The 26,030-nt window shown below is 46.1% G+C and overlaps 1 protein-coding gene across 1 annotated transcript in view; it reads left to right on the top strand.

Annotated features, from left to right (window-relative positions):
- Positions 1-26,030, top strand: part of tlx2 (T cell leukemia homeobox 2) — a 73,030-nt gene that overhangs the window by 30,820 nt on the left and 16,180 nt on the right. The window contains exon 2 of the mRNA XM_078230711.1: positions 23,609-23,846. Coding sequence (XP_078086837.1) covers positions 23,609-23,846 — 238 coding nt within the window. The remainder of the gene's footprint in view (positions 1-23,608; positions 23,847-26,030) is intronic.

The following is a 26,030-nucleotide window of genomic DNA, read 5'->3' on the forward strand; positions in this document are numbered from 1 at the left end:
CCTCTGGAGTGGAATCAGAAATCCCCAATTTTACATCCCAGAAGTGAGAAAATTGTCCACTGAGCTCTTAGAATCATAGAATCCCTACAGAAAGAGGCCATTCGGCCCATCGAGCCTGCACTGACAACAATCCCACCCAGGCCCTATCCCTGTAACCTCACGTATGTACCCTGATAATCCTCCTGACAGCTTGAGGAATTTCTGTTTAAACACTGAAGAGGAAAAGGAAACAAGGGGCGGCACGGTGGCACAGTGGTTAGCACTGCTGCCTCACAGCGCCAGGGACCCAGGTTCGATTCCCAGCTTGAGTCACTGTGTGGAGTTTGCACATTCTCCCCGTATCTGCGTGGGTTTCCTCCGGGTGCTCCTGTTTTCTCCCACAGTCCAAAGATGTGCGGGTTAGGTGGATTGGCCATGCTAAATTGCCCCTTAGTGTCAGGGGACTAGTGAGGGTAAATGCATGGGGTTATAGGGATAGGGCCTGGGTGAGATTGTAGTAGGTGCAGACTCAATGGGCCGAATGGCCTTCTTCTGCACTGTAGGATTCTACGATTTTAAGAAAATTTTGCATTTAGCTAGCACCTTTCATGATTACTGGACATCTCCAGCCAATGGTTTGATTTGATTTATTATTGTCACATGTATTGGGATACAGTGAAAAGTGTTATTTCTTGTGCTATACAGACAAAGCATACTGTTCATAGAGTACAGAGGGGAGAAAGAAAGGAGGGGGTGCAAAATATAGTGTTACAATCATAGCTAGGGTATACAGAAAGATCAATTTAATTTATGGTAGGTCCATTCTCAAAAGTCTGATGGCAGCAGGGAAGAAGCTGTTCTTGAGTTGGTTGGTACGTGTTTTCAGACTTTTGTACCTTTTTCCCAATGGAAGAAGGTGGAAGAGAGTATGTCTGGGTGCATGGGGTCTTGATTATGCTGGCTGCTTTGCTGAGGCAGCGGGAAGTGTAGCCAGAGTCAATGGATGAGAGGCCGGTTTGCGTGCTGAACTGGGCTACGTTCACAACCCTTTGTAGTTCCTTACAGTCTTGGTCAAGGCAGGAGCCATAGCAAACTGTGATACATCCGGAAAGGATGCTTTCTATGGTGCATCTGTAACCTCCTGAGGAAGTAGAGGCGTTGGTGGGCTTTCTTAACTATAGCGTCAGTGTGGAAGGACCAGGGCAGATTGTTGGTGATCTAGACATCTAGAAACCTGAAGCTCTCGACCACTTCCACTTCATCACCGTTGATGTAGACAGGGGCATGTCCTCCACTACGTTTCCTGAAGTTGATGGCTATCTCCTTCATTTTACTAAAATTGAGGGAGAGATTATTGTTGTCGTACCACTTCACCAGATTCTCTATCTCTTTCCTGTACTCCATTTTGTCATTGTTTGAGATGCATCCCATTGTGGTGGCATCATCAGCAAACTTGAAATGAGGTTCTTTTGATGTATGGGCACTGATGTAAATAGAGGAAACTCGGCAGTCAATTTTTGTACAGCAAGCTCCCGCAAATAGCCGTGTGATAATGATCAGATCATTTGCAGTTACGTGATGTTGAGGGATACGTCTGCCAGGACACTGGGGATAACATCAATCTCTTCTTCGAAGCAGTGCCGTGGAATATTTTACACCCACCTGAGAGACTTCAGCATCTCATCCAAAGACAGTGGCCAGAATTCTTTGACCTCGCCTACGGCTGGGATTCTCCAGTCCCGCTGCAGCGAATGGAGATTTGGCTGAGTGCCAAATTCTCCTTTCTCGCTGGCAGCAGTGGCAGGGCGCGTGACACCGAAGAATTCCGGCCAGTATCTCTGACGGTGAGTTAAAGTAACCATCGTGTTAAAATGGGACATGGGAGCATAGGAATAATGAACCTTATCAATCTTGTTCTGCAATTCAAGGAGGTTCTGGTTGATCTGTAAATCCTTTACACAGTAAACTGCTTTCTCAAATCAAAATTTAACTCTTACAAGAGAGAAATATTTGAGTCACAAAAAGGATACTTTTGGCCACACTGCCCTGACTTTAGCTACCTGCTGATACCATCATCCTCTCAGGAATCCCACCTTTCAACATCACGAATCCTGGAACCATAGGATTGTACAGTCCAGAAACAGGCCATTCAGCCCATCCTGCCTGCGTCAGCTTTTTGTATGAGTGATTCAATTAGTCCCATACCCCTATTCTTTTCAAATCATACTGCAAAGAAGGCAGCTCATAATGGAGGCCACATAGCCCCCAATGTAGTCCATCAATCATGGGGTAAAAAGAGGCAGCAGTGCTAACCACTGTGCCGCCGTTCTGCCCTTGACTGTGGGGAGGTCAGGGAATAGTCCTGCTCCCCTGCCCAGCCCATTGTGTTTGTCATGCATTTTCCATCAGCATTGAAGCCTGAGCAATGCTGTGAGTTCGTGTTGAGGTGACATGTTGAGGTTGGATGATCCAGGCTCTGTGACTCCATAAATAAACACTAGTATCACAAATATAGCACAAGAACACAAGAAATAGAAGCAGGAGTGGGCCAGCAGACCCTTCAATCCTGTCCCGCCATTCAGTAGTATCATGGCTGATCTGTGCTGGCCTCAATTCCTTTTCTGTGCCATTTCCCTCTAATTCCCCGATCTATCAAATATTTATTGACGTCCACTTTAAATACTTCTAATGATCCGGCCTCCACTAGTCTTTGGGGCAGAGAATTCCAGAGATTCACCACCCTCTGCGAGAAGGAATTTCGAAGCACCTCAGCTTTAAACGACTGGTCCTTTATCTTGTAGCAATGTCCCCTTGTTCAAGACTCGCCCATTAGTGAAAATATCTCACCATCTACCCGGTCAAACCCCCTCAGGATCATACGTGTTTGAAGAAGGTCACCCCTCACTCGTCTAAACTCTTTTTCATAGACTTGATATAGGAGCACTGCAAATAATATCATCAAATAAGCAACTAAAAAATACAAGCTAACATTTAAAGACCACCCGAGGTCTCTTACATGGAGCTGCGTGACAGTAGCAATGAGCCCATTAAAAACCAGCATCAAGATGTTCTGTTTGCCATTTTAAGAATATCACTAATCCGGAGGTGCCACTGTTTTTTGAGGACTGAAGACTGACCAAGTTTCGGGGACCATGTGCGAGGGGCATTATACCTGGCGCCCAGGCATTTGGGTGGCAGACTGACACCCATTCTCTGCTCCCGAATTCCTCACTTGGGACAATGTGCTTGCCCTGTGTGTCACCTGTTCTGACATTAAGGCCTCCTCTTGTGCATAGGCACGAAGACACAGGAACCTGAAACATTGCAACGGCCCTTAAGGAGCTGCAGCTGCTTGAAGGCGTTAAAGGGACTTGGTGGCATGTGAGAACAGCGTGGAGGCAAACCTTGAAAAACGGCCAGACAAAACCTGACTTGGATAAAACATAGGTGGATGGATTACTATGTTTGCAGAGGACACAAAGATAGATGGAGTTGTGCATCATGTAGAAGGTTGTCAAAAGATACAGCGGGATATAGATCAGTTGCAGATATGGGCAGAGAAATGGCAGATGGAGTTTAATCCAGGCAAGTGTGAGGTGCTACACTTTGGGAGATCAGATGTTAAGTGTAAGTGTACAGTTAATGGCTGGACTCCGAACAGCATTGATATACAGAGGGGTCTTGGGGTTCAAATCTGTAGCTCCCTGAAAGTGGCCACACAAGTAGATAGAGTGGCAAAGGTGGCATATGGCATGCTTGCCTTTATTTGTCAGGGCATTGAGTACAAGAGTCAGGATGTCATGTCGCAGCTTTATAAAACTTTGATTAGGCCACACTTAAAGTAATGCATTCAATTCTGGTCGCCACATTACAGGAAGGATGTGGAGGCTTTGGAGAGGTTTACCAGGATGCTGCCTGGATTAGAGGGTGTGAGCTATAAGGAGAGGCTGGGCAAACTAGGGTTGTTTTCTCTGGAGCGGTGGAGGCTGAGGGGAGACCTGATAGAAGTCTATAAAATTATGAAAGGCAGAGAAAGTGTTGACAGTCAGAATCTTTACCCCAGAGTTGAAATGTCTAATGCCAGGGGGCATGCACTTAAGGTGAGAGGGGGAAAGTTCAGAGTGTTAAAAATTAAAGTAAAATTTATTTATTAGTCACAAGTAAGGCTTACATTAACACTGCAATGAAGTTACTGTGAAATTCTCCTCATCACCACAGTCCGGCGCCTGTTCATAGAATCATAGAATCCCTACAGTGCAGAAGGAGGCCATTTGGCCCGTCGACCACAATCGCACCCAGGCCCTATCCTCATAACCCCATGCATTTACAGAAGCTAGACCCCCTGACACTAAGGGGCAATTTAGCATGGCCAATCCACCTAACCCGCACATCTTTGGACTGGTCGAAAGTCCAGTGACTGTGATCGGGTCAATGCACCTAATCAGCATGTCTTTCAGAATGTGGGAGGAAATCGGAGCACCCGGAGGAAACCCACGCAGACACGGAGAGAACATGCAAACTCCACACAGACAGTGACCCAAGCTGGGAATCGAACCCGGGTCCCTGGCGCTGTGAAGCAGCAGTGCTAACCACTGTGCCACCGATTGGTGGTCTGGAACGTGCTGCCAGGGGTGGTGGTGCAGGCAGGTACGATTGGGGCATTTTAGGGGCTTTTAGATAAGCACATGAATATGCAAGGAATAGAGGGATATGGACCAAGGGCAGGCAGAAGGGATTAGTTTGTTTGGTGTCATGTTTGGCACAACATCATGGGCCAAAGGGCCTGTTCCTGTGCTGTACTGTTCTACATTCTATGTTCGAAAAATTGCAGGCAGGCATCCTGAAGCATGTCTGAGAAATGTTGTTTCCAGAGGTTAATCCTTTAACATGACATTGCAAGTTTTCACGGCAGCAGTTAAAATAAAAACACGATGGCACAGATCTGTAATGAGGGCACCTCGCAATAGAGAAGGCTGATGCTTAGACCCTTGAAGAACTCCTGCAAGAAGTGGAGCATTGGACAATACTCAGTTTCTTCAGCATTGAAAGAAAGCCAATACCCACAGGGCCTGGTGAGATGAAGCTGAAGCCATTAGCAGTGCCGGAAGAAGTTTAATGATCTCACCAGGGCAGGAAAGTAAGTATACGGGCTTTACACAGATATGCTTGTGAGCCTTGTGGTATACTCATTGCGTTTCCTGTCATTCAATGTGAATAAGCTACTTCAAACAGCCTCTTGTAAATTTGGTGTGGCCTCCTGTATAATTAAAACCAATCATAATCCATTCTCATTCCACACAAATGTTTGCCGATTGACTAGATGAACGTTCAGTGAAGCTGCCCCAACTTCAGTGTGACTTCAACTCCTTCTGGTGTGCTACAGAGGTGTCACACAAAGCTTAACTGCAGGGGACGGCGCTGTTTGATCAGTGTCAGGCTACCCCCAGCTATTTTTTAGAAATTTGTACTTGAGATTTGTGCGTCACTGGCTAGGCCTGCGTGTATTACCCATCCCTATTTCCTCCTGAAAGGTGGTGGTGGGCCACTTTCTTGAAACACGGTAGACCATGCGGTGTAGGGAACGCCCACGGTGCTTCTTTCCATTGTGGTTTGTAGACAGCTTTGTGACTTGCCAGCCTATTCCAGAGGGCAGTTAATAAAGAACAAAGAAAAGTACAGCACAGGAACAGACCCTTCGGCCCTCCAAGCCTGCGCCGACCATGCTGCTGCCCGACTGAACTAAAACCCCCTGCCCTTCCGGGGACCACATCCCTCTTTTCCCATCCTGTAAGTCTACCACGTTCCTGTGGATCTGTAATCACATATAGGACAGACCAGACAAGGATTTCCTCCCTGAAGATGTTTTTTTTTCAACAATCTGGTCGTTTATAATTGAGACATTCATTCTAATTTTATTAAATAGTTGGAGCTCCCTCAGCTGCCAGAAGAAGATTTGAAGTCATGTTTCTGAAGCATTAAGCCAGGCCGCTGGATTACTAGTCTAGTAACATCACCAGTATACTGGTATTCCACTACAGGAGAGGGGCCTCTCACTGTTCAACAGGTTACTGTATTTAGGGAAAGGTCTGTAAAGTCCCAGCAACATAAGAGTAGACAGGAGATGGTGAAATGATGGGTGTATCCCCCCTTTCCCCCTTTTTCTTTCCCTCTCAGTACTCAGTCAATTAGCTGGAATTTTTTCTGGCAGTTCACGCCCCGACTCTGCTGCAAGCGAGGAAGGAGAATTTGGCGCTCACTGCAGCAGGACCAGAAAATCCCGTCGGCATGAACAGCCGGAAAATTCCGCCCAATATGTTCAAGAAGAACATCACATTAGGAAGGATAACTTGGAGAGACAAGTAGAGAGACTCGTGAAGGGTTATATAATATAACATTGGTTAGGCCATACTTGGAATACTCTGTCCAATTCTGGTCACCACACTACCAGAAGGACGTGGAGGCTTTGGAGAGAGTACAGAAAAGGATGTTGCCTAGTTATGGAGGGTATTAGCTATGAAGAGAGGTTGAATACACTGGGATTGTTCTCCCTGGAAAGACAGAGGCTGAGGGGCGACCTGATAGAAGTTTATAAAATTATAAGGGGTATGGATAGGGTGAACAGTTGGAAGTTTTTTCCCACGGCAGAAATGACAACTACAAGGGGGCACAAGTTCAAGATAAGGGGGGAAAGGTTCAGTGGAGATGTGCGGGAGAAGTTTTTTACACAGAGGGTGATGGGGGCCTGGAATGCACTGCCAAGTGAGGCGGTTGAGGCAGACACATTAGCGACATTTAAGACTTATCTGGATAGACACATGATCGGGTGGGGTATAGAGGGGTGTAGGCAGTTGGCCCAAATAGGACAACGTGATTGGCACAGGCTTGGAGGACTGAAGGGCCTGTTCCTGCATTGTGCTGTTCTTTGTTCTTTGATTGTTGAAGGTTGTTGGAGCAGAGCAGGTGTGTCAAAACTCTGAATTGTTTTAACAGAGTAGACAGGAAGAAACTCCTGTCACTGGCTGCAGTACCCAGAGGGCACAGATATAAGAAAATTGGCAAAAGTATCAGAGAAGCAATGAGGGGGAATCTTTTCTTTTAACCACGAGTTGTTGCCATTTTGAATGCAGAGCCTTAAAAGATGGTGGAAGCAGGTTAAGTGGGAACTTTTAAAGGGGAATTGGCTAAATACTTGAAGGGGAAACATTTGCAGGGTTATGAGGAATGGAATACATTGGATGTCTCTGCCAGAGACATGACATATGTAGAGGGATTGAATGGCCTCCTTCTGTGCTGTATGATTGTACTTTCAGAGCCCTCCAATGCATAAGATATTGCATAAGTGGAAACCCATAACTCTATACTTGCCGAGTTATTAATTTGTTTGTATGTTCTCCTCCTCTTCATGTCTTCACAGGAACAGCTGAGCTATTAGAGGCAGAATCTTTCCTGCAGCCTTCAAGGAGTATCTCACCTGTCACCGCATCACAATTCCAACAGTTGGCATGCAGCAGGCTCCACCCTGGGCGGGGGAGGTGGGCAGGGGTGGTGAAAGTGGAGTTGGGGAGGGAGGGCTGATGGAGAGATACAGAGTGTGAGCACCGAGGTGAAGTCACCGAGCACTAGAGAACTGGAAGGGCAGAAGGAGGAAGCAGAGGAGGTCCCTCGTCAGAGGATGAGAGAGAGAGCTTCCTCCAGCAGCTGCATAGACACTGGTGCCAGATCCCCCGCACTCAAGACAAAAGCATTCAGACCACGACAGAGCATTATAGTCACTGGTGAATGTATCTGTCGGGCAGCTTCCAACCCACGCTGATTAGTGTCCTGCATGTGTGAGGTCCTGGTGTGCAGATGTCCTTGGAGTGAGTGACTAGACGGGACTGGGACTTTCTGATATACAATCCATTGGAGTTGAGGCTTTAAGTTATTTTATTCATTCGTGGGACATGGGCGTCACTGGCTGGTCAGCATTTGTTGCCCATCCCTAGTTGCCCTTGAGAAGGTGGTGGTGAGCTGCCTTCTTGAATCGCTGCAGTCCACTTGCTGTGGGTTGACCCACATGCCATTAGGGAGGGAATTCCAGGATTTTGACCCAGCAACTGTGAAGGAACAGCGATATATTTCCAAGTCAGGATGGTGAGTGTCTTGGAGGGGAACTTGCAGGTGTTGCTGTATCCATGTCTGTGCAGCCCTTGTCTTTCTCGATGGAAGTGGTTGTGGGTTTGGAAGGTGCTGTCTAAGGATCTTTGGTGAATTGCTACAGTGAATCTCGTAGATAGTCCACACTGCTGCTACTGAGCGTCGGTGGTGGAGGGATTGAATGTTTGTAGATGTGGTGCTAACCAAGCGGGCTGCTTTCTCCTGGATGGTGTCAAGCTTCTTGAGTGTTGAGTGCACCCATCCATGCAAGTGGGGAGTATTCCATCACACTCCTAACTTGTGCCTTATAGATGGTGGACAGGCTTTGGGGAGTCAGAAGGTGAGTTATTCACCACAGTATTCCTAGCCTCTGACCTGCTCTTCTGGCCACTGAGTGCAATTGAGTTTCTGGTCAATGAATGGTAACCCCAAGGAAGTCATCAGACTTCGCCTCTGTGTGAAGACCCAGGCATCCCGCAACACAGGTGTCCTCGGCATCCTTCATGCACGGGTCCCAAAGAGGGAATGTGAAGTTTACCTGACTGGACTGGTAATCCAAATGGTCCTGAGTTTCAAATCCCACCACAGTAGTTTGAGAATTTGAATTCAGTTAAAAGAAGGAGTTGGACATGAAAAAAGCTAGGATCATGAAAATGTGACTGTGAAGCAGTTGGATTATTGTAAAAACCCAAATGAGGATGAGGATTAAAACTGTCTTTATCACTCAGGGCCTATCTGCCTTCAATCGAACACTAACACAGTTAACTGTGATCTGAAGTGACATAGCAAACCACTCCGTTGTAGGGAAGACAATGGCCTGGTGGTATTATCACTAGACTATTAATCCAGACACTCAGCTAATGTTCTGGGGACCTTGGTTTGAATCCTGCAACAGCAGATGGTGGAATTTGAATTCAATAAAAAATATTTGGAATGAAGGATCTACTGATGACCATGAAACCATTGTTGGAACAACCCAACTGGTTCACTAATGTCCTTTGGAAAAGGAAATCTGCTGTCCTTACCTGGTCAGGCCTACGTGTGACTTCAGAGCCACAGCAATGTGATTAGAACATAGAACATAGAAAAGCTACAGCACAAACAGGCCCTTCAGCCCACAAGTTGCGCTGAACATATCCCTACCTACCTAGGCTTACCTATAACCCTCTATCTTACTAACTTCCATGAACGTATCCAAAAGTCTCTTAAAAGACCCTATCGAATCCGCCTCCACCACCACTACCGGCAGCCGATTCCACGCACCCACCACCCTCTGAGTGAAAAACTTACCCCTAACATCTCCTCTGTACCTACTCACCAGCACCCAAACCTGTGACCTCTTGTGGCAACCATTTCAGCCCTGGGTAAAAGCCTCTGAGAATCCACTCTATCAATACCCCTCAACATCTTATACACCTCTATCAGGTCACCTCTCATCCTTCGTCTCTCCAAGGAGAAAAGACCTAGCTCTCTCAACCTATCCTCATAAGGCATGCCACCTAATCCAGGCAACATCCTTGTAAATCTCCTCTGCACCCTTTCTGTGGCTTCCACATCCTTTCTGGAATGAGGCAACCAGAACTGGGCACAGTACTCCAGGTGGGGTCTGACCAGGGTCCTATACAGCTGCAGCATTATCTCCCGATTTCTAAACTCAATTCCTCTATTGATAAAGGCCAGTATTCCATACGCCTTCTTAACCACAGCCTCTACCTGCGACGCTGCTTTGAGCGTCCTATGAACCCGGACCCCAAGATCCTTCTGATCTTCCACACTGCCAAGCGTCTTACCCTTAATATTATATTCTTTCATCCTATTCGACCTGCCAAAATGAACCACCACACACTTATCTGGGTTGAAGTCCATCTGCCACTTCTCCGCCCAGTCTTGCATCTTATCTATGTCTCGTTGCAACTGCTGACATCCCTCTACACTATCCACAACACCTCCGACCTTTGTGTCATCAACAAACTTGCCAACCCATCCTTCCACTTCCTCATCCAGGTCATTTATAAAAATCACAAAGAGCAAGGGTCCCAGAATAGATCCCTGGGGCACTCCACTGGTGACCGACCTCCATGCTGAAAAAGACCCATCTACAACCACTCTTTGCCTTCTGTGGGCAAGCCAGTTCTGAATCCACAAAGCAATGTCTCCTTGTATCCCATGCCCCTTCACTTTCTCAATGAGCCTTGCATGGGGCACCTTATCAAACGCCTTGCTGAAATCCATATAAACTACATCTACCGTTCTTCCCTCGTCTATGTGTCTAGTTACATCTTCAAAAAATTCAATTAGGCTCGTAAGGCATGATCTGCCTTGGACAAACCGTGCTGACTATTTCTGATCATACTATTCCTCTCCAGGTGTTCATAAATCCTGCCTCTCAGGATCTTCTCCATCAACTTACCAACCACTGAGGTTAGACTCACCGGTCTATAATTTCCCAGGCTATCTCTTCTCCCTTTCTTGAATAACGGAACCACATCCACAATCCTCCGATCCTCCGGAACCTGTCCCGTCTCCATTGATGATGCAAAGATCATCACCATTGGCTCAGCAATCTCTTCCCTCGCCTCCCACAGTAACCTGGGGAACATCCCATCCGGTCCCGGCGATTTATCTAACTTGATGCTTTTCAAAAGCTCCAACACATCCCTTTCCTAATGTCCACGTGCTCAATCTTCTCAGTCCACTGCAAGTTTGCACTGCAACTACCAAGATCCTTTTCCACTGTGAATACTGAAGCAAAGTATTCATTGAGTACCTCTGCCATTTCTACCGGTTCTATACAGACTTTCCCATCGTCACATTTGATAGGTCCTACTCCTTCACATCTTATCCTCTTGCTCTTAACAGACTTGTAGAATGCCTTGGGGTTTTCCTTTATCCTGTCTGCCAAGGCCTTCTCATGGCCCCTTCTTGCTCTTCTAATTTCCCTCTTAAGTTTCTTCCTACTAGTCGTATACTCTTCTAGATTTCTAACATTACCTAGCTCCCTGAACCTTCTGTAGGCTTTTGTTTTCTCATTGTTTTTCTTTATTCGTTCCTGGGGCATGGCAACGCTGGCTGGCCAGCATTTACTGGCCATCCTCAGGCAGCAGAGTCCGAGTAAATAAATAAACAGGCAATCTGTAGTGGGTAAGTTGTTGGGAGATATTCTGAGAGACAGGATCTACAGGCATTTAGAGAGGCAAGGACTTTGTGAGTGGAAAATCATGTCTCACAAATTTGATTGAGTTTTTTGAAGGGGTAATCAAGAAGATAGATGAGGGCAGTGCAGTTGATGTTATCTACATGGACTTTAGCAAGGCCTTTGACAAGGTACCGCATGGTAGGTTGTTGCATGAGGTTAAATCTCACGGGATCCAGGGTGAGGTAGCCAAATGGATACAAAATTGGATTCTTGACAGAAGCCAGAGGGTGGTTGTAGAGAGTTGTTTTTCAAACTGGAGGCCTGTGACCAGCGATGTGCCTCAGGGATCAGTGCTGGGCCCACTGTTATTTGTCATTTATATCAATGATTTGGATGAGAATACAGGAGGCACGATTAGTAAGTTTTCAGATGACACCAAGATTGGTGGCATAGTGGACAGTGAAGAAAGTTATCTCCAATTGCAACGGGATCTTGATCAATTGGGCCAGTAGGCTGACGAATGGCAGATGGAGTTTAATTTAGACAAATGCGAGGTGATGCATTTTGGTAGATTGAACCACGGCAGGACTTACTCAGTTAATGGTAGGGCATTGGGGAGAGTTACAGAACAAAGAGATCTAGGGGTACATGTTCATAGCTCCTTGAAAGTGGAGTCACAGGTGGACAGAGTGGTGAAGAAGGCATTCGGCATGCTTGGTTTCATTGGTCAGAACATTGAATACAGCAGTTGGAACGTCTTGTTGAAGTTGTACAAGACATTGGTAAGGCCACACTTGGAATACTGTGTGCAATTCTGATCACCCTATTATAGAAAGGATATTATTAAACTAGAAAGAGTGCAGAAAAGATTTATTAGGATGCTACCGGGACTTGATGGATTGAGTTACAAGGAGAGGCTGGATAGACTGGGACTTTTTTCTCTGGAGCGTAGGAGGCTGAGGGGTGATCTTATAGAGGTCTATAAAATCATGAGGGGCATAGATCAGCTAGATAGTCAATATCTTTTCCCAAAGGTAGGGGAGTCTAAAACTAGAGGGCATATGTTTAAGGTGAGAGGGGAGAGATACAAAAGTGTCCAGAGGGGCAATGTTTTCATACAGAGGGTGGTGAGTGTCTGGAACAAGCTGCCAGCGGTAGTAGTAGAGGCCGGTACAATTTTGTCTTTTAAAAAACATATCGTAGCAGGAGGAGTGGGGGGCAGACTATAGAAAGGTCTGTTGACCTCAGGTGGATTTTCCAGTTTTGGGGCGAGCGTGGCCAGAAAAACCCAGAAGCCAGAGTGCATATACATGTGGGCAGCATGGTGGTCCAGTGGTTAGCACAGCTGCCTCACAGCACCAGGGATACGGGTTCGATTCCCGGCTTCATTCTGGCCGTGTCTGCATGGGTTTCCTCCGGGTGCTCCGGTTTCCTTCCACAGTCCGAAAGGCGTGCTGGTTAGGTGCATTGGTCATGCTAAATTCTCCCTCAGTGTACCCGGACAGGTGCTGGAGTATGGCGACTGGGGGATTTTCATAGTAACTTCATTGCAGTGTTAATGTAAGCCTACATGTGACACCAATAAATAAACTTCCTCTTCTAAGGAAAACAGCCCTAGCCAATCCAACCTTCCCTCATAGCTGCAATTTTCAAGCTCTCTTTACTCTCTCCAGAACAATTCTGTCCTTCGATATTAAAGAGAAGGGATGTACTTTTCCCCATTGTCACACTACACACAAGCAAATAAACCCATCCACAACACTAGCTGGGCTAAAGGTTTAATCACAGCATTTACTCAAAAACAATAGCCCATTTAATTTTTAAAAATTTATTCATTCAAGAGAAACAGGGAAAGATTTATCTACGTAAGTACATGGAGACATAGCAAGCGAGGGAGATATTAGGAAGAGAAACATCGGGACTGCCGAGAGAGAGAGAGAGACCAACATATCGATAAGGGAAATATGCAGTCCATCAAGATAGTGAGCAAGACAGCTACAGAGACACACACACACACACACACACTCACTCACACACACTCACACGCACACTCTCACACACACACTCTCACCCACACACACACTCACTCACACTCTCACACACACTCACGCACACACGCACGCACATACACACACAGTCACACACACACACACACTCACACATGCACACACACACACTCACACACACACTCACACACAAACACACAGTCACATTCACACTCACACACACTCACACATACACACACTGGCACACACACACACACACACACACACACAGTCACACACACTCACGCACACACACACGCACACACTCACACACACTCACACACACGCACGCACACGCACACTCACACACTCACATGCACGCACATGCACACACACACACACGCACACATGCATACACACACACGCACACACACACACACAGACACTCACAAAGAATGAATGGAAGATAGAGGAACATAGAACTAGTCAGCCCCTTGAGTCTCTTTTACCTTTCAATTAGGTACTTTAACCCCATTTACCCACCTTAGTTCCATATCCCTTTATACCCTTGCCTAATAAAAATCTATCAGTTTAATTTTGAATGTTTCAATTAAACCCTATCCTGAACAGCTTCTTGGGGGAGAGAATGCCAGCTGTGTATAAAGAAGCACTTCCATCTCACTCATTTTAGCCCTGGTATCATTCCTACGAATCTGCACTTCAAGCCTCCCAGGTCAATATGTTGGAGAGGAATACACACACACACATGCAGCAGCGAGATCGAGGGAGACAAAGCACTGTCTGTGCGGAGTTTGCACATTCCCCCCGTGTCTGTGTGGGTTTCCTCCGGGTACTCCGGTTTCCTCCCACAGTCCAAAAATGTGCGTTTTAGGATAATTGGCCATGCTAAATTGTCCCCAGTGTCAGGGGGATTAGCAGGGTTAATGTGTGAGATTGCGGGAATAGGGCCTGGGTAGGATTGTGCTCGGTGCAGAATCGATGGGCCGAATGGCCTCCTTCTGCACTGTAGGGATTCTATAATTCGATGATACTATGGCAAGAGTCACAGTAACACAGCAGAGTGACAAATAGAGAGAGAAAAGAGGCAAAAATATAAGTTTAACATTTATTTATTAGTGTCACAAGTAGGCTTACAGTAACACTGCAATGAAGTTACTGTGAAAATCCCCTTGCCGTCGCACTCTGTCACCTGTTCGGGTACACTGAGGGAGAATTTAGCATGGCCAATGCACCTAACCAGCACGTCTTTCGGACTGTGGGAGGAAACCAGAGAACCCAAAGGAAACCCATGCAGACACGGGGAGAACGTGCAGTCTCCGCACAGACAGTGACCCAAGCCAGGAATCGAACCCGGATCCCTGACCACTGTGCCAGCGTGTCACCCTGCACAGTTATAGGGAAGGGTGAGAATTATGAAAGACTAACAGCAAGAAAGTGAGCAAGAGAAATGGAAACTGAGTAAGAGAGAAAGAATGAGATACAAAGACAGAACCAGAAGGTTAGAGCACATCTGAGAAAGGATAGAGTCTTTGCTCAGTGTACACTTGCCTGTGTTGGTCTGTGGGAAATTGGGACCAAACCCAAAGATTGACATGATGTCAACATGATGAAGAATCCGGTTGGAGATTAAACATTGCCCTGAAATTTTGGGTTAGATCTGCCAGCACTCATTCTGATGACTCAGTAACGTTTCAACTACAGATTTCTTCAGGCATGGGTGCAGTGTTGTGCTGCTGCTGATCCACCCTGTACCTGATGTTTAACATCCTCACTGAAGGATGATTCATTTATTATGCTAGCCCCGTGATTTCCTTTGTTTTTCATTTCAGATCTCGCTCTCAGTTTGCTTCAGGCATTGATTCCTGCAGGAATACGGCTCCAGGAGTGCTGAAATAATCTAGGCAGTGATGGTTAGATATTGGGCTCATTGGCACCCATGTCTGGGTGCTCCTTTGAACTCCAGCATGGTGCCCACAGTTCACACTGGTGGCATAAATTGTGCCAGATACCAAATCGGTGAGGGCGTTAGTGCATATGCAGTGGATGTCTGCCAGAAGTGTGCAAGCAGATCCTGACATGTGTGCTGATTCGAAGCCAGTGGTGCTATTTTGGATATTAATGCTCTCTTAACCTCACAAAGTTGAGCTTGCCTGCAGCAGTGGGTAGGACCAGCTCACTAGTGCAGTTTAACGGGTTCATGAACTCTTCCACTATACCTACTGGTTATTTCCATTTGATTTGATTTGATTTATTATTGTCACATGTATTGGTATACAGTGAAAAATATTGTTTCTTGCGCACTATACAGACAAAGCATAGAAAAGGAAATGAGAGAGTGCAGAACGTAGTGTTACAGTCATAGCTAGGGTGTAGAGAAAGATCAACTTAATGCAAGGTAAGTCCATTCAAAAGTCTGACGGCAACAGGGAAGAAGCTGTTCTTGAGTCAGTTGGTACGTGACCTCAGACTTTTGTATCTTTTTCCCGACGGAAGAATGTGGAAGAGAGAATGTCCGGGGTGCGTGAGGTCCTTAATTATGCTGGCTGCTTTGCCGAGGCAGCGGGAAGTGTAGACAGACTCAATGGATGGGAGGCTGGTTTGCGTGATGGACTGGGCTTCATTCACAACCCTTTGTAGTTTCTTGCAGTCTTGGATAGAGCTGGCTGTTGCTTCAACTTTGCAAGTGTTCACTGCTTTATATAGTTGTTTTACGTTGCAATGTCCACAAGGCGTGGCATGACAAATGTTGAAGGCCTTTTTGCTGATGTCAAAGTTTCTGCACAAATGTGTTGCTTGGAATCCAGCATAACTTGGAGAATGAATAGAGGTCACATAGAACAGGACAAGCTACTGGAAGAGAAAGGAGGAGGAGAAGGAGAAGTGCTGTCAGCAGGAGGCTATATTGGCCCAGGGTATTCAGAAAGCAATTTTCTTATCTGAATCTCAGTGAGGAATAATTTGTGAAACTTTGGTACTTTCGTAAGGACACCCTCGCGGAAATCAGTCCCTTGCTCCAGAGCAAGACAAAGGACCTAGTGGCTGCGAATGTGATAACAAACTTCAATACACCTTACTTCTTCCAGGCTGGAGCTGGAGATATTGGCAACATCTCCCAATGTGCTGTGTGTATGAAAAGCCACTGAAGCGCTCTATTCAATGAGAGATAATTACATTTTATTCTATCTTGTCAAGAGACAGGCAGGCAGGGCAAGCACATGGCTTCACTCGGATTGCAATCTCCCCGATATTAAAGGATGCCCTCAGTCGTGAATCATTCGGGTGATTGACTGCTATCCTGGTGGCAGTCATGATGTCTTTATTCAATGGCAGTAGACTGCGCTATCTGCATCTGAGCTATCACGGAAAACTGAAGTGAAAGGCAGCAAGGTCTATCTAGCAAGGGCCACTCCAGTGTGCAACTCCAGTATGCTCATGTGTGTAGTAAGCAGATGGCATTGGAGGGTGATAATGCCACCTGTAGAAGGCCGAGCTGCGGACTGCACCATCTCGGACTGGCAGAGCTCAGTGTGGAATGGCTGACTTACATGCAATAGTGAGTACACTTTGGAGTGGCAGTGTGAGAAGATGAATGATGTCCTCAGCAGACTCACTCTCCATTGACCTCCTGACACTCATCCAGGGCCGGCACCTCAGCAATCCTAATAATTGTTTGAGGACAAATTGCTGGACTGCTGTGAGATCCTGCAAGCCCACTTCATCATTGTATTGTGCAGCCATCAAAAAGTTTTAAAGTTTCAAAGTTTATTTATTCATGTCACAAGTAGGCTTACATTAACAATGTAAGAAGTTCACAACACCAGGTTAAAGTCCAACAGGTTTATTTGGAATCACGAACTTTCGGAGCGCTGCTCCTTCCTCAGGTGAGGTCACTCGATGAAGGAGCAGCGCACCGAAAGCTCATGATTCCAAATAAACCTATTGGGCTTTAACCTGGTGTTGTGAGACTTTTTACTGTGCCCACCCCAGTCCAACACTGGCATCCCCACATCATGGCTACATTAACACTGCAATGAAATTACTGTGAAAATCCCCTAGTCGCCACACTCCAGCGCCTGACACTGCGAGTGTCAAATCCAAGTGTTGGTCTTTCAGCAATGCTGCCTTCTTGCTGTTCCTCCATTGCCTGGTCAGATTGCATCTTTTGGATATCTGATAAGAGAAAGACAGACGGGTAAAACCAAATTACTGCGGATGCTGGAATCTGAAACCAAAAGAGAAAACACTGGAAAATCTCAGCAGGTCTGGCAGCATCTGTAAGGAGAGAAAAGAGCTGACGTTTCGAGTCCAGATGACCCTTTGTCAAAGATTTTGGACAGAAGGGTAAAGTTGGGATGCAGGGTGGGGTGGTGGGGACAGTGAGAGGAGCTGCTTATACCAAAAGATCTGTTTGTCTTAATCAGAAGACAGTGTGACATTAGAGGACTATGACATGTATGTGCAAAGGAAAATTAAGCATGCGGGTATCCACATCTTCCATAGTTTCACCCCACCATTGGCTTAACCTCAACTATGGCCATCCCCATTATAACAATCACTGTTGTCTCTATGGGGGAGTTGGGACATGCATGCTGGCTTGTCCCCCATGTTTAATTCCTGCTGCTTCCAGTTGTGCACCATCTTGTCCCAGTAGAGAGATGGAAGTGTGTCACTGAGCATCATATAATCTGTTCGATAATTGTGGCTGTCATGACTGAAAAGCTGCAAGTGTGTGCAAAATGTGAGATTTGTGCGTAAACAGTGCTAAGCGAGTGAGAGTGTGATGGAGCATGTGACGATCAGGTATGAATCCTGTTTGGTTGAGGTTGTTGGTAGGTAACTGTTGGGGGTGTGATGATTTGAATAGGGTGTGAGGTTAATGGTGCAGTTGGTGGAATGTGACATTTGAGGATTCATTCGCTGACCTTGGACACTCATGTGAGATCATTGCATCCAGGTCCTCGGGATAGACTTCTGACCTGCACAGCTATCTGATTCCATTGTCTTCCATTGGCTTCTGAGTGCTTCTCTGCAGGGCGTTCTGGACCCCTGCAGATATGGGCATGAAGCACTCATTCAAATAAGCAGGCATGACAAAGTTGGCATGTCACCTGCATCGCATTGAATGCGTAAGGGTTAATCGCAATATCGCAATCCCCAGGCCCATTTCTGAGGCTTATTATTATCAAACAAATCTTGACACTGAGCCACTTGAGAGAACATTAGAACCTAGTGACAAAAAGCAATTGGAAGGAGTGCCCTGAAGAAGAAAAGAGAGAGGTTTAGGAGGGAATTCAAGAGCTTGGGGCCTAGGTAGTTAACAGTGCAAGAGGCCAGAACTGGAAGAACACAGAAATAGGGTTGTAGGATTGGCAGAGATTATGGAGATACGGAGGGCTGAGGCCATAGAGGGATTTGAAATCAAAGATGAGAATTTTAAATTTTAAAGGTTAGAGTGTGGAGGTTCAAAGAGATAAATTGTTAAATATCTTCTTTCTACTTTATTTGCGAGGCCAGGAGGTGAACATAAGAACTAGGAGCAGGATTAGGCCATCTGGCTCCTCGGGCCTGCTCCACCATTCAATAAGATCATGGCCGATCTTTTTGTGGACTCAGCTCCACTCAGCCGCCCGTTCACCATAACCCTTAGTTCCTTTACTGTTCAAAAATTTATCTATCCTTGCTTTAAAAATATTCAATGAGGTAGCCTCAACTGCTTCACTGGGTAGGGAATTCCACAGATTCACAACCCTTTGTGTGAAGAAGTTCCTCCTCAACTCAGTCCTAAATCTGCTCCCCCATATTTTGAGGCCATGCCCCCTAATTCTAGTTTCACCCGCCAGTGGAAACAACTTCCCTGCTTCTATCTTATCTATTCCCTTCATAATCTTATATGTTTCTATAAGATATCCCCTCATTCTTCTGAATTCCAATGAGTATAGCCCCAGTCTACTCAGTCTCTCCTCATAAGCCAACCCTCTCAACTCCGGAATCAACCTAGTGAGTCTCCTCTGCACCTCTTCCAGTGCCAGTATTTCCTTTCTCAAGTAAGGAGACCAAAATTTTACACAGTACTCCAGATGTGGCCTCACCAGCACCTTATACAGCTGCAACATAACCTCACTGTTTTTAAACTCCACCCCTCTAGCAATGAAGGACAAAATTCCATTTGCCTTCTTAATTACCTGCTGTACCTGCAAACCAACTCCTTGAGATTCTTGCACAAGGACACCCAAGTCCCTCTGCACAGCAGCATGCTGCAATTTTTTACCATTTTGCGGTTATTCCCTCCAAAATGGATGACCTCACATTTATTAACATTGTACTCCATCTACCAGACCCTCGTCCACTCACTTAGACTATCTATATCCCTTTGCAGACTTTCAGCATACTCTGCACACTTTGCTCTGCCACTCATCTTAGTGTCATCTGCAAATTTTGACACACTACACTTGGTCCCCAACTCCAAATCATCTATGTAAATCGTAAATAATTGTGGTCCCAACACTGATCCCTGAGGCACAGCACTAGTCAGTGATCGCCAACCAGAAAAACACCCATTTACCCCCACTCTTTGCTTTCTGTTCGTTAACCAATCCTCTATCCATGCAATTAATTACCCATAACACCGTGCACCTTTATCTTGTGTAGCAGTCTTTGATGCAGCTCCTTGTCAAATGCCTTCTGGAAATCCAGATACACCACATCCACAGGTTCCCCATTGGCCACTGCACATGTAATGTTCTCAAAGAATTCCATCAAATTAGTCAAACATGACCTTCCCTTCATGAACCCATGCTGAATCTTACCAATGGGACAATCTATGTCCAGATGTTTCACTATTTCTTCCTTGATGATAGATTCAAGCATTTTCCCTACTACAGAAGTTAAGCTAACTGGCCTATAGTTACCCGCCTTTTGTCTACCTCCTTTTTTAAACAGTGGCGTCACATTTGTTGTTTTCCAATCTGCGGGAACCACCCCAGAGTCCAGCGAATTTTGATAAATTACCACTAGTACATTTGCTATTTCTCCCGCCATCTCTTTTAGTACCCTGGGATGCATTCCATTAGGACCAGAAGACTACCTTTAGCCCCATTAACTTGCCCAACACTACCTCTTTCGTGATAATGATAGTTTCTAGGTCCTCACCTGCCATAGCCTTCCTGTCATCAATTTTTGGCATGTTATTTGTGTTTTCCACTGTGAAGACCGACACAAAATACCTGTTCAATGCCTCAGCCATTTCCTCATTTCCAGTTATTACAACCCCGTACTCGTCCTCTAAAGGACCAATGTTTACTTTAGGGCATACAGATCAAAAAGATCCCAGGGTCTATGCTGAGTTCATTGATATCAGCTGGGGTTTTGGTTGTTTTAAAGTTTATTTATTAGTGTCACAAGTAGGCTTACAATTAACACTGCAATGAAGTTACTGTGAAAATCCCCGAGTCTCCATACTCCAGCGTCTGTTCGGGTACACTGGGGGAGAATTTAGCATGGACAATGCATCTAACCAGCATGTCTTTGGACTGTGGGAGGAAACTGGAACACCCGGAGGAAACCCATGCAGACACGGGGAGAACGTGCAGACTCCGCACAGACATTGACCCAAGCCTATTATAGAAGGTCACCCTATTATGGAAAGGATATCATTAAACTAGAAAGAGTGCAGAAGAGATTTACTAGGATGCTACTGGGACTTGATGGATTGAGTTATAAGGAGAGGCTGGATAGACTGGGACTTTTTTCCCTGGAGCGTAGAAGGCTGAGGGGTGATCTTATAGAGGTCTATAAAATAATGAGGGGCATAGATCAGCTAGATAGTCAATATCTTTTCCCAAAGGTAGGGGAGTCTAAAACTAGAGGGCATAGGTTTAAGGTGAGAGGGGAGAGATACAAAAGTATCCAGAGGGGCAATTTTTTCACATAGAGGGTGGTGAGTGTCTGGAACAAGCTGCCAGAGGTAGTAATAGAGGCGGGTATAATTTTGTCTTTTAAAAAACGTTTAGACGGTTAGAAACATAGAAACCCTACAGTACAGAAAGAGGCCATTCGGCCCATCGAGTCTGCACCGACCACAAACCCACCCAGGCCCTACCCCCATATATTTACACACTAATCCCACTAACCTACGCATCTCAGGACACTAAGGGCAATTTTTAGCATGGCCAATCAACCTAACCCGCACATCTTTGGACTGTGGGAGGAAACCGGAGCACCCGGAGGAAACCCACACAGACACGAGGAGAATGTACAAACTCCACACAGACAGTGACCTAGGCTGGGAACCGAACCCAGGTCCCTGGAGCTGTGAAGCAGCAGTGCTAACCACTGTGCTACCATGCCGCCCGTTACATGGGTAAGATGGGTAGAGAGGGCTATGGGCCAAATGCAGGCAATTGGGACGAGCTTAGGGGTTTAAAAAAAAGGGTGGCATGGACAAGTTGGGCCGAAGGGCCTGTTTCCATGCTGTATACCTCTATGACTCCATGACTCTAAGTCAGGAATTGAACCCAGGTCCCTGGTGCTGTGAGGCAGCAGTGCAAACCAATGCCACTGTGTCGGTGGTTACCCACCGTTGGGTAACCATATAATAGCAGTTCTGCTCCCTGATCGCTGAGGTAAGCTAGCGCTGTATCATTTGCTAGACAAGAATAAGACTAGGTTTAACTGCGACGCCCTCCCCAGTCCAACAGTGGCAGTCTGGACTCCTCAACTGGACTCCCTGGTGAGGCAAGTTTGGCTGGGCGGTGGAGTGATCGAGGGAGCCATTTGGACACAGCTGTCTCGATAGTCCAGCAAAAATCAGGAGTGGGTAGGGATAGAAAATGAGCAAACTGAGACAAATTTGCAGTGGAATAAATTTGAATACTTATTCAACATTAAACTTAAATGATGGTTTAAACCAGTGAGCATCCCATAGCTGAGACCCACAGTCAATCCCACACCTCATAATGACCTGAGAAGTTGGGGCAGCAGTCGGTCCGAAGGCTTCTCAGGCCTGCTTTTTTGATTTGATTTGATTTATTGTTGTCAAATGTATTTAGTATACAGCGAAAAGTATTGTTTCTTGCACACTATACAGACAAACCATACCGTTTATAGAGAAGGAAACGAGAGAGTGCAGAATGTAGTGTTACAGTCATAGAATCATAGAAATCATAGAATCATAGAAACCCTACAGTGCAGAAGGAGGCCATTCGGCCCATCGAGTCTGCACCGACCACAATCCCACCCAGGCCCTACCCCCACATATTTTACCCGCTAATCCCTCTAACCTATGCATCTCAGGACTCTAAGGGGCAATTTTTTAACCTGGCCAATCAACTTAACCCGCACATCTTTGGACTGTGGGAGGAAACCGGAGCACCCGGAGGAAACCCACGCAGACACGAGGAGAATGTGCAAACTCCACACAGACAGTGACCCGAGCCGGGAATCGAACCCGGGACCCTGGAGCTGTGAAGCAGCAGTGCTAACCACTGTGCTACCGTGCCGCCCGTCATAGCTAGGGTGTAGAGAAAGATCAACTTAATGCAAGGTAAGTCCATTCAAAAGTCTGACAGCAGCAGGGAAGAAGCTGTTTTTGAGTCAGTTGGTACGTGACCTCAGACTTTTGTATCTTTTTCCCAATGGAAGAAGGTGGAAGGGAGAATGTCCGGAGTGTAAGGGGTCCTTAATTATGCTGGCTGCTTTGCTAAGGCAGCGGGAAGTGTAGACAGAGTCAATGGATGAGAGGCTGGTTTAAGTGATGGACTGGACTACGTTCATGACTCTTTGTAGTTTCTTACAGTCTTGGCCAGAGCAGGAGCCATACCAAGCTGTGATACAACCAGAAAGGATTCTTTCTATGGTGCATTTGTAAAGGTTGGTGAGAATCATCGCAGACATGCCGAATTTCCTTAGCCTCCTGAGAAAGTAGAGGCATTGATGGGCTTCCTTAGCGATAGCATCAGCGTGGAGGGACAGGAACAGATTGTTGATGATCTGGACATCTAGTTCAGTGGCTTCACCACTCTCAATAGGTTCTTGGTTATCTTCCAAGTGGCAACACCTCAACCAGGCCGAATCAGCACCTTTTTGTACTTTTTGTCTAAATTCTTGTGATTGTTTGAAACTTGGCATTCTTGCATTTGTCCTGATGAGTGCAAGATGAAAAGCTTCGACAACATGTGTCTCTTTTCAGCAATATTTAAGCTCTGTATGACTGAGTGACAACATCACTTTCCCACAATATCCCCAAATCCCTTCATTCCCTTTGTGTCAAAAAAAGCCCACTCCATTGTGCCAATGGTATGTATTTTATTTTTTTCCTATCTACTGTTGACCTCTTTCCCTCCGCTTTCCCCAGCTGCCCTGTCCCCGTTCACGGTGGCGAGGAGGATCGGCCACCCATACCAGAACCGCACCCCTCCGAAGCGGAAGAAGCCCAGGACCTCGTTCAGCCGCCTGCAGATCTGTGAGCTGGAGAAACGTTTCCACCGGCAGAAGTACCTAGCCTCAGCCGAGAGGGCAACGTTGGCCAAGGCCCTCAAGATGACCGATGCCCAAGTCAAGACCTGGTTCCAGAACAGAAGGACCAAATGGAGGTAATGGCAATCATAAGAAGCAGTTGGAGACCAGTTGACCCCTTGAGCCTGTCCCATCATTCAACGTACCTCATTGGAAACCGTTAAAAATCTTAGAAGGCTTTCTGGGGTAAATGCTTTGAGGCTATTTCCTCGGGCTGGAGAGTGTAGTGCTGTGGAGAGATAGTGGTTTAGTGGCAATGTCAGCAGACCAGTGATCCAGCTATAATTCTCTGGGGACATGGGTTCAAATCCCACCATGGCAGCCTGTGGAATTTAAGTTCAAATTAATAAACCTGGAATATAAAGCTAGTCTCAGAAATGGTGACCATAACAACCATCATCAATTATAATATAAATTCACTAATGTCCTTCGGGGAAGAGAATCTGCCGGCCTTACCCGGTCTGGCCTACATGTGGCTCCAGACCCACAGCAATGTGGTTGACTCTCAAATGCCCTCTGAAATGGCCGAGTAAGACACTCAGATCATTGGGAATGGGCAGCAGAAGCTGGCATTGCCTGTGATTCCTGAATCCCGTGAAAGAACCTTAAGAACTAGGGATGAGGGCTCACATTCAAGATTGAGATGGGGTGAGGTTTCTGCCCTCAGAGAGTTAGAAACATAGAGGAAAAGAGCAGGAGGGGGCAATTTGGTCCTTCGAGTCTCTCTGCCATTTATCACGATCATGGCTGATCGTCCAACTCAATAGCCTAAAACATTGAATGTATTCAAGTGATGGCTAGTGTGCACTTGGGGCGAATGGAATCAAAGGTTATGGGGAGAAAGCAGGATTAGGCTATTGAGTTGGACGATCAGCCATGATCGTGATAAATGGCGGAGCAGGCTCGAAGGGCCAAATGGCCTCCTCCGGCTCCTATCTTCTATGTTTCTATGAAGCCCCATTGACTGGACAACGGCTGGCCAGTGGCGGGCCACCTCCTCGAAACACGCTGTGGAAGAGCACAAAAATCCTGCCCAGTGTTTCAGGTCGGAGACTTTTTCTCAGAACTGGAAAAGTGAAGAAAGGCCCTTGATCTCAAAAGTGAACGTTATTTCCCGCTCCATAGATGCTGCCAGATCTGCTGAGTTTTGATTTGATTTAATTTATTATTGTCACATGTATTGGCATACAGTGAAAATTATTGCTTCTTGTGTGCTGCACAGATTGAGTGCCATTCATTGAGTACATAGGGGAGAAGGAAAGGAGAGAGTGCAGAATGTAGTGTTACAGTCATAGCTAAGATGTAGAGAAAGATCAACTTAATTTATGGTAGGTCCATTCAAAAGTCTATGGCAGCAGAGAAGAAGCTGTTCTTTTGATCTCAGACTTTTGATTCTTTTTCACAGAATCACAGAATCACAGGTTACTCCAGTGCAGAAGAGGCCCTTCAGCCCATCGAGTCTGCACCGATGCATGAAATGCCCTGACCTACCCACCTAATCCCACTTGCCAGCAGTTGGCCCACAGCCTTGAATATTATGGCGTGCCAAATACTCTGATTTTTCCCGACGGAAGAACGTGGAAGAGAGCATGTCCGGAGTGCGTGGGCTCCTTAATTATGCTGGCTGTTTTTCCGAGACAATGGGAAGTGTAGACTGTATCAATTGATCAGAGGCTGGTTTGCGTGATGGATTGGGCTACATTCACAACCTTTTGTAGTTTCTTGAGGTCTTGCTCAGAGCAGGAGCCGTACCAAGGTGTGATACATGTGGAAAGGATGCTTTCTATGGTGCATTCTACCATTCTACCAAACATTGCACTCTACCAAACTATTCTATGAATGGTTTGGTAAGCCATTTCAGAGGGCAGTGAAGAGTCAACCATGTTTCTGTGGGTCTGGAGTCACATGTAGTCCAATAGACTTTTGTTCCTTTCCCTCAAGGGACATCAGTCAACCAGATGGGCTTTTATTTATCAATGATAGATGTCAAAACTAGCATTATATTCCAGATTTATTCATTGAAATTAAATACTACAGCTACTGTGATGGGATTTGAACCCATGTTCCCAGGACATTAGCCTGGGCCTCAGGATTGCCAGTCCACTGACTTTGCCACTATGCTGCCACCGGCCCCCATATCGGGGGCTGTACCCAAAGCCATCAGTTTCTCAATGGGTGAGTTGTGCTAGAATTGCTGCTTCTATCAGAACTAGAGGAAGTTGGAGGTGGAGCTGGTTATGTGCAAATCCAGAGCCAGCAAT

This window comes from Mustelus asterias, chromosome 1 (assembly GCF_964213995.1).
Source record: "Mustelus asterias chromosome 1, sMusAst1.hap1.1, whole genome shotgun sequence".
Classification (NCBI taxonomy): Eukaryota; Metazoa; Chordata; class Chondrichthyes; order Carcharhiniformes; family Triakidae; genus Mustelus; species Mustelus asterias.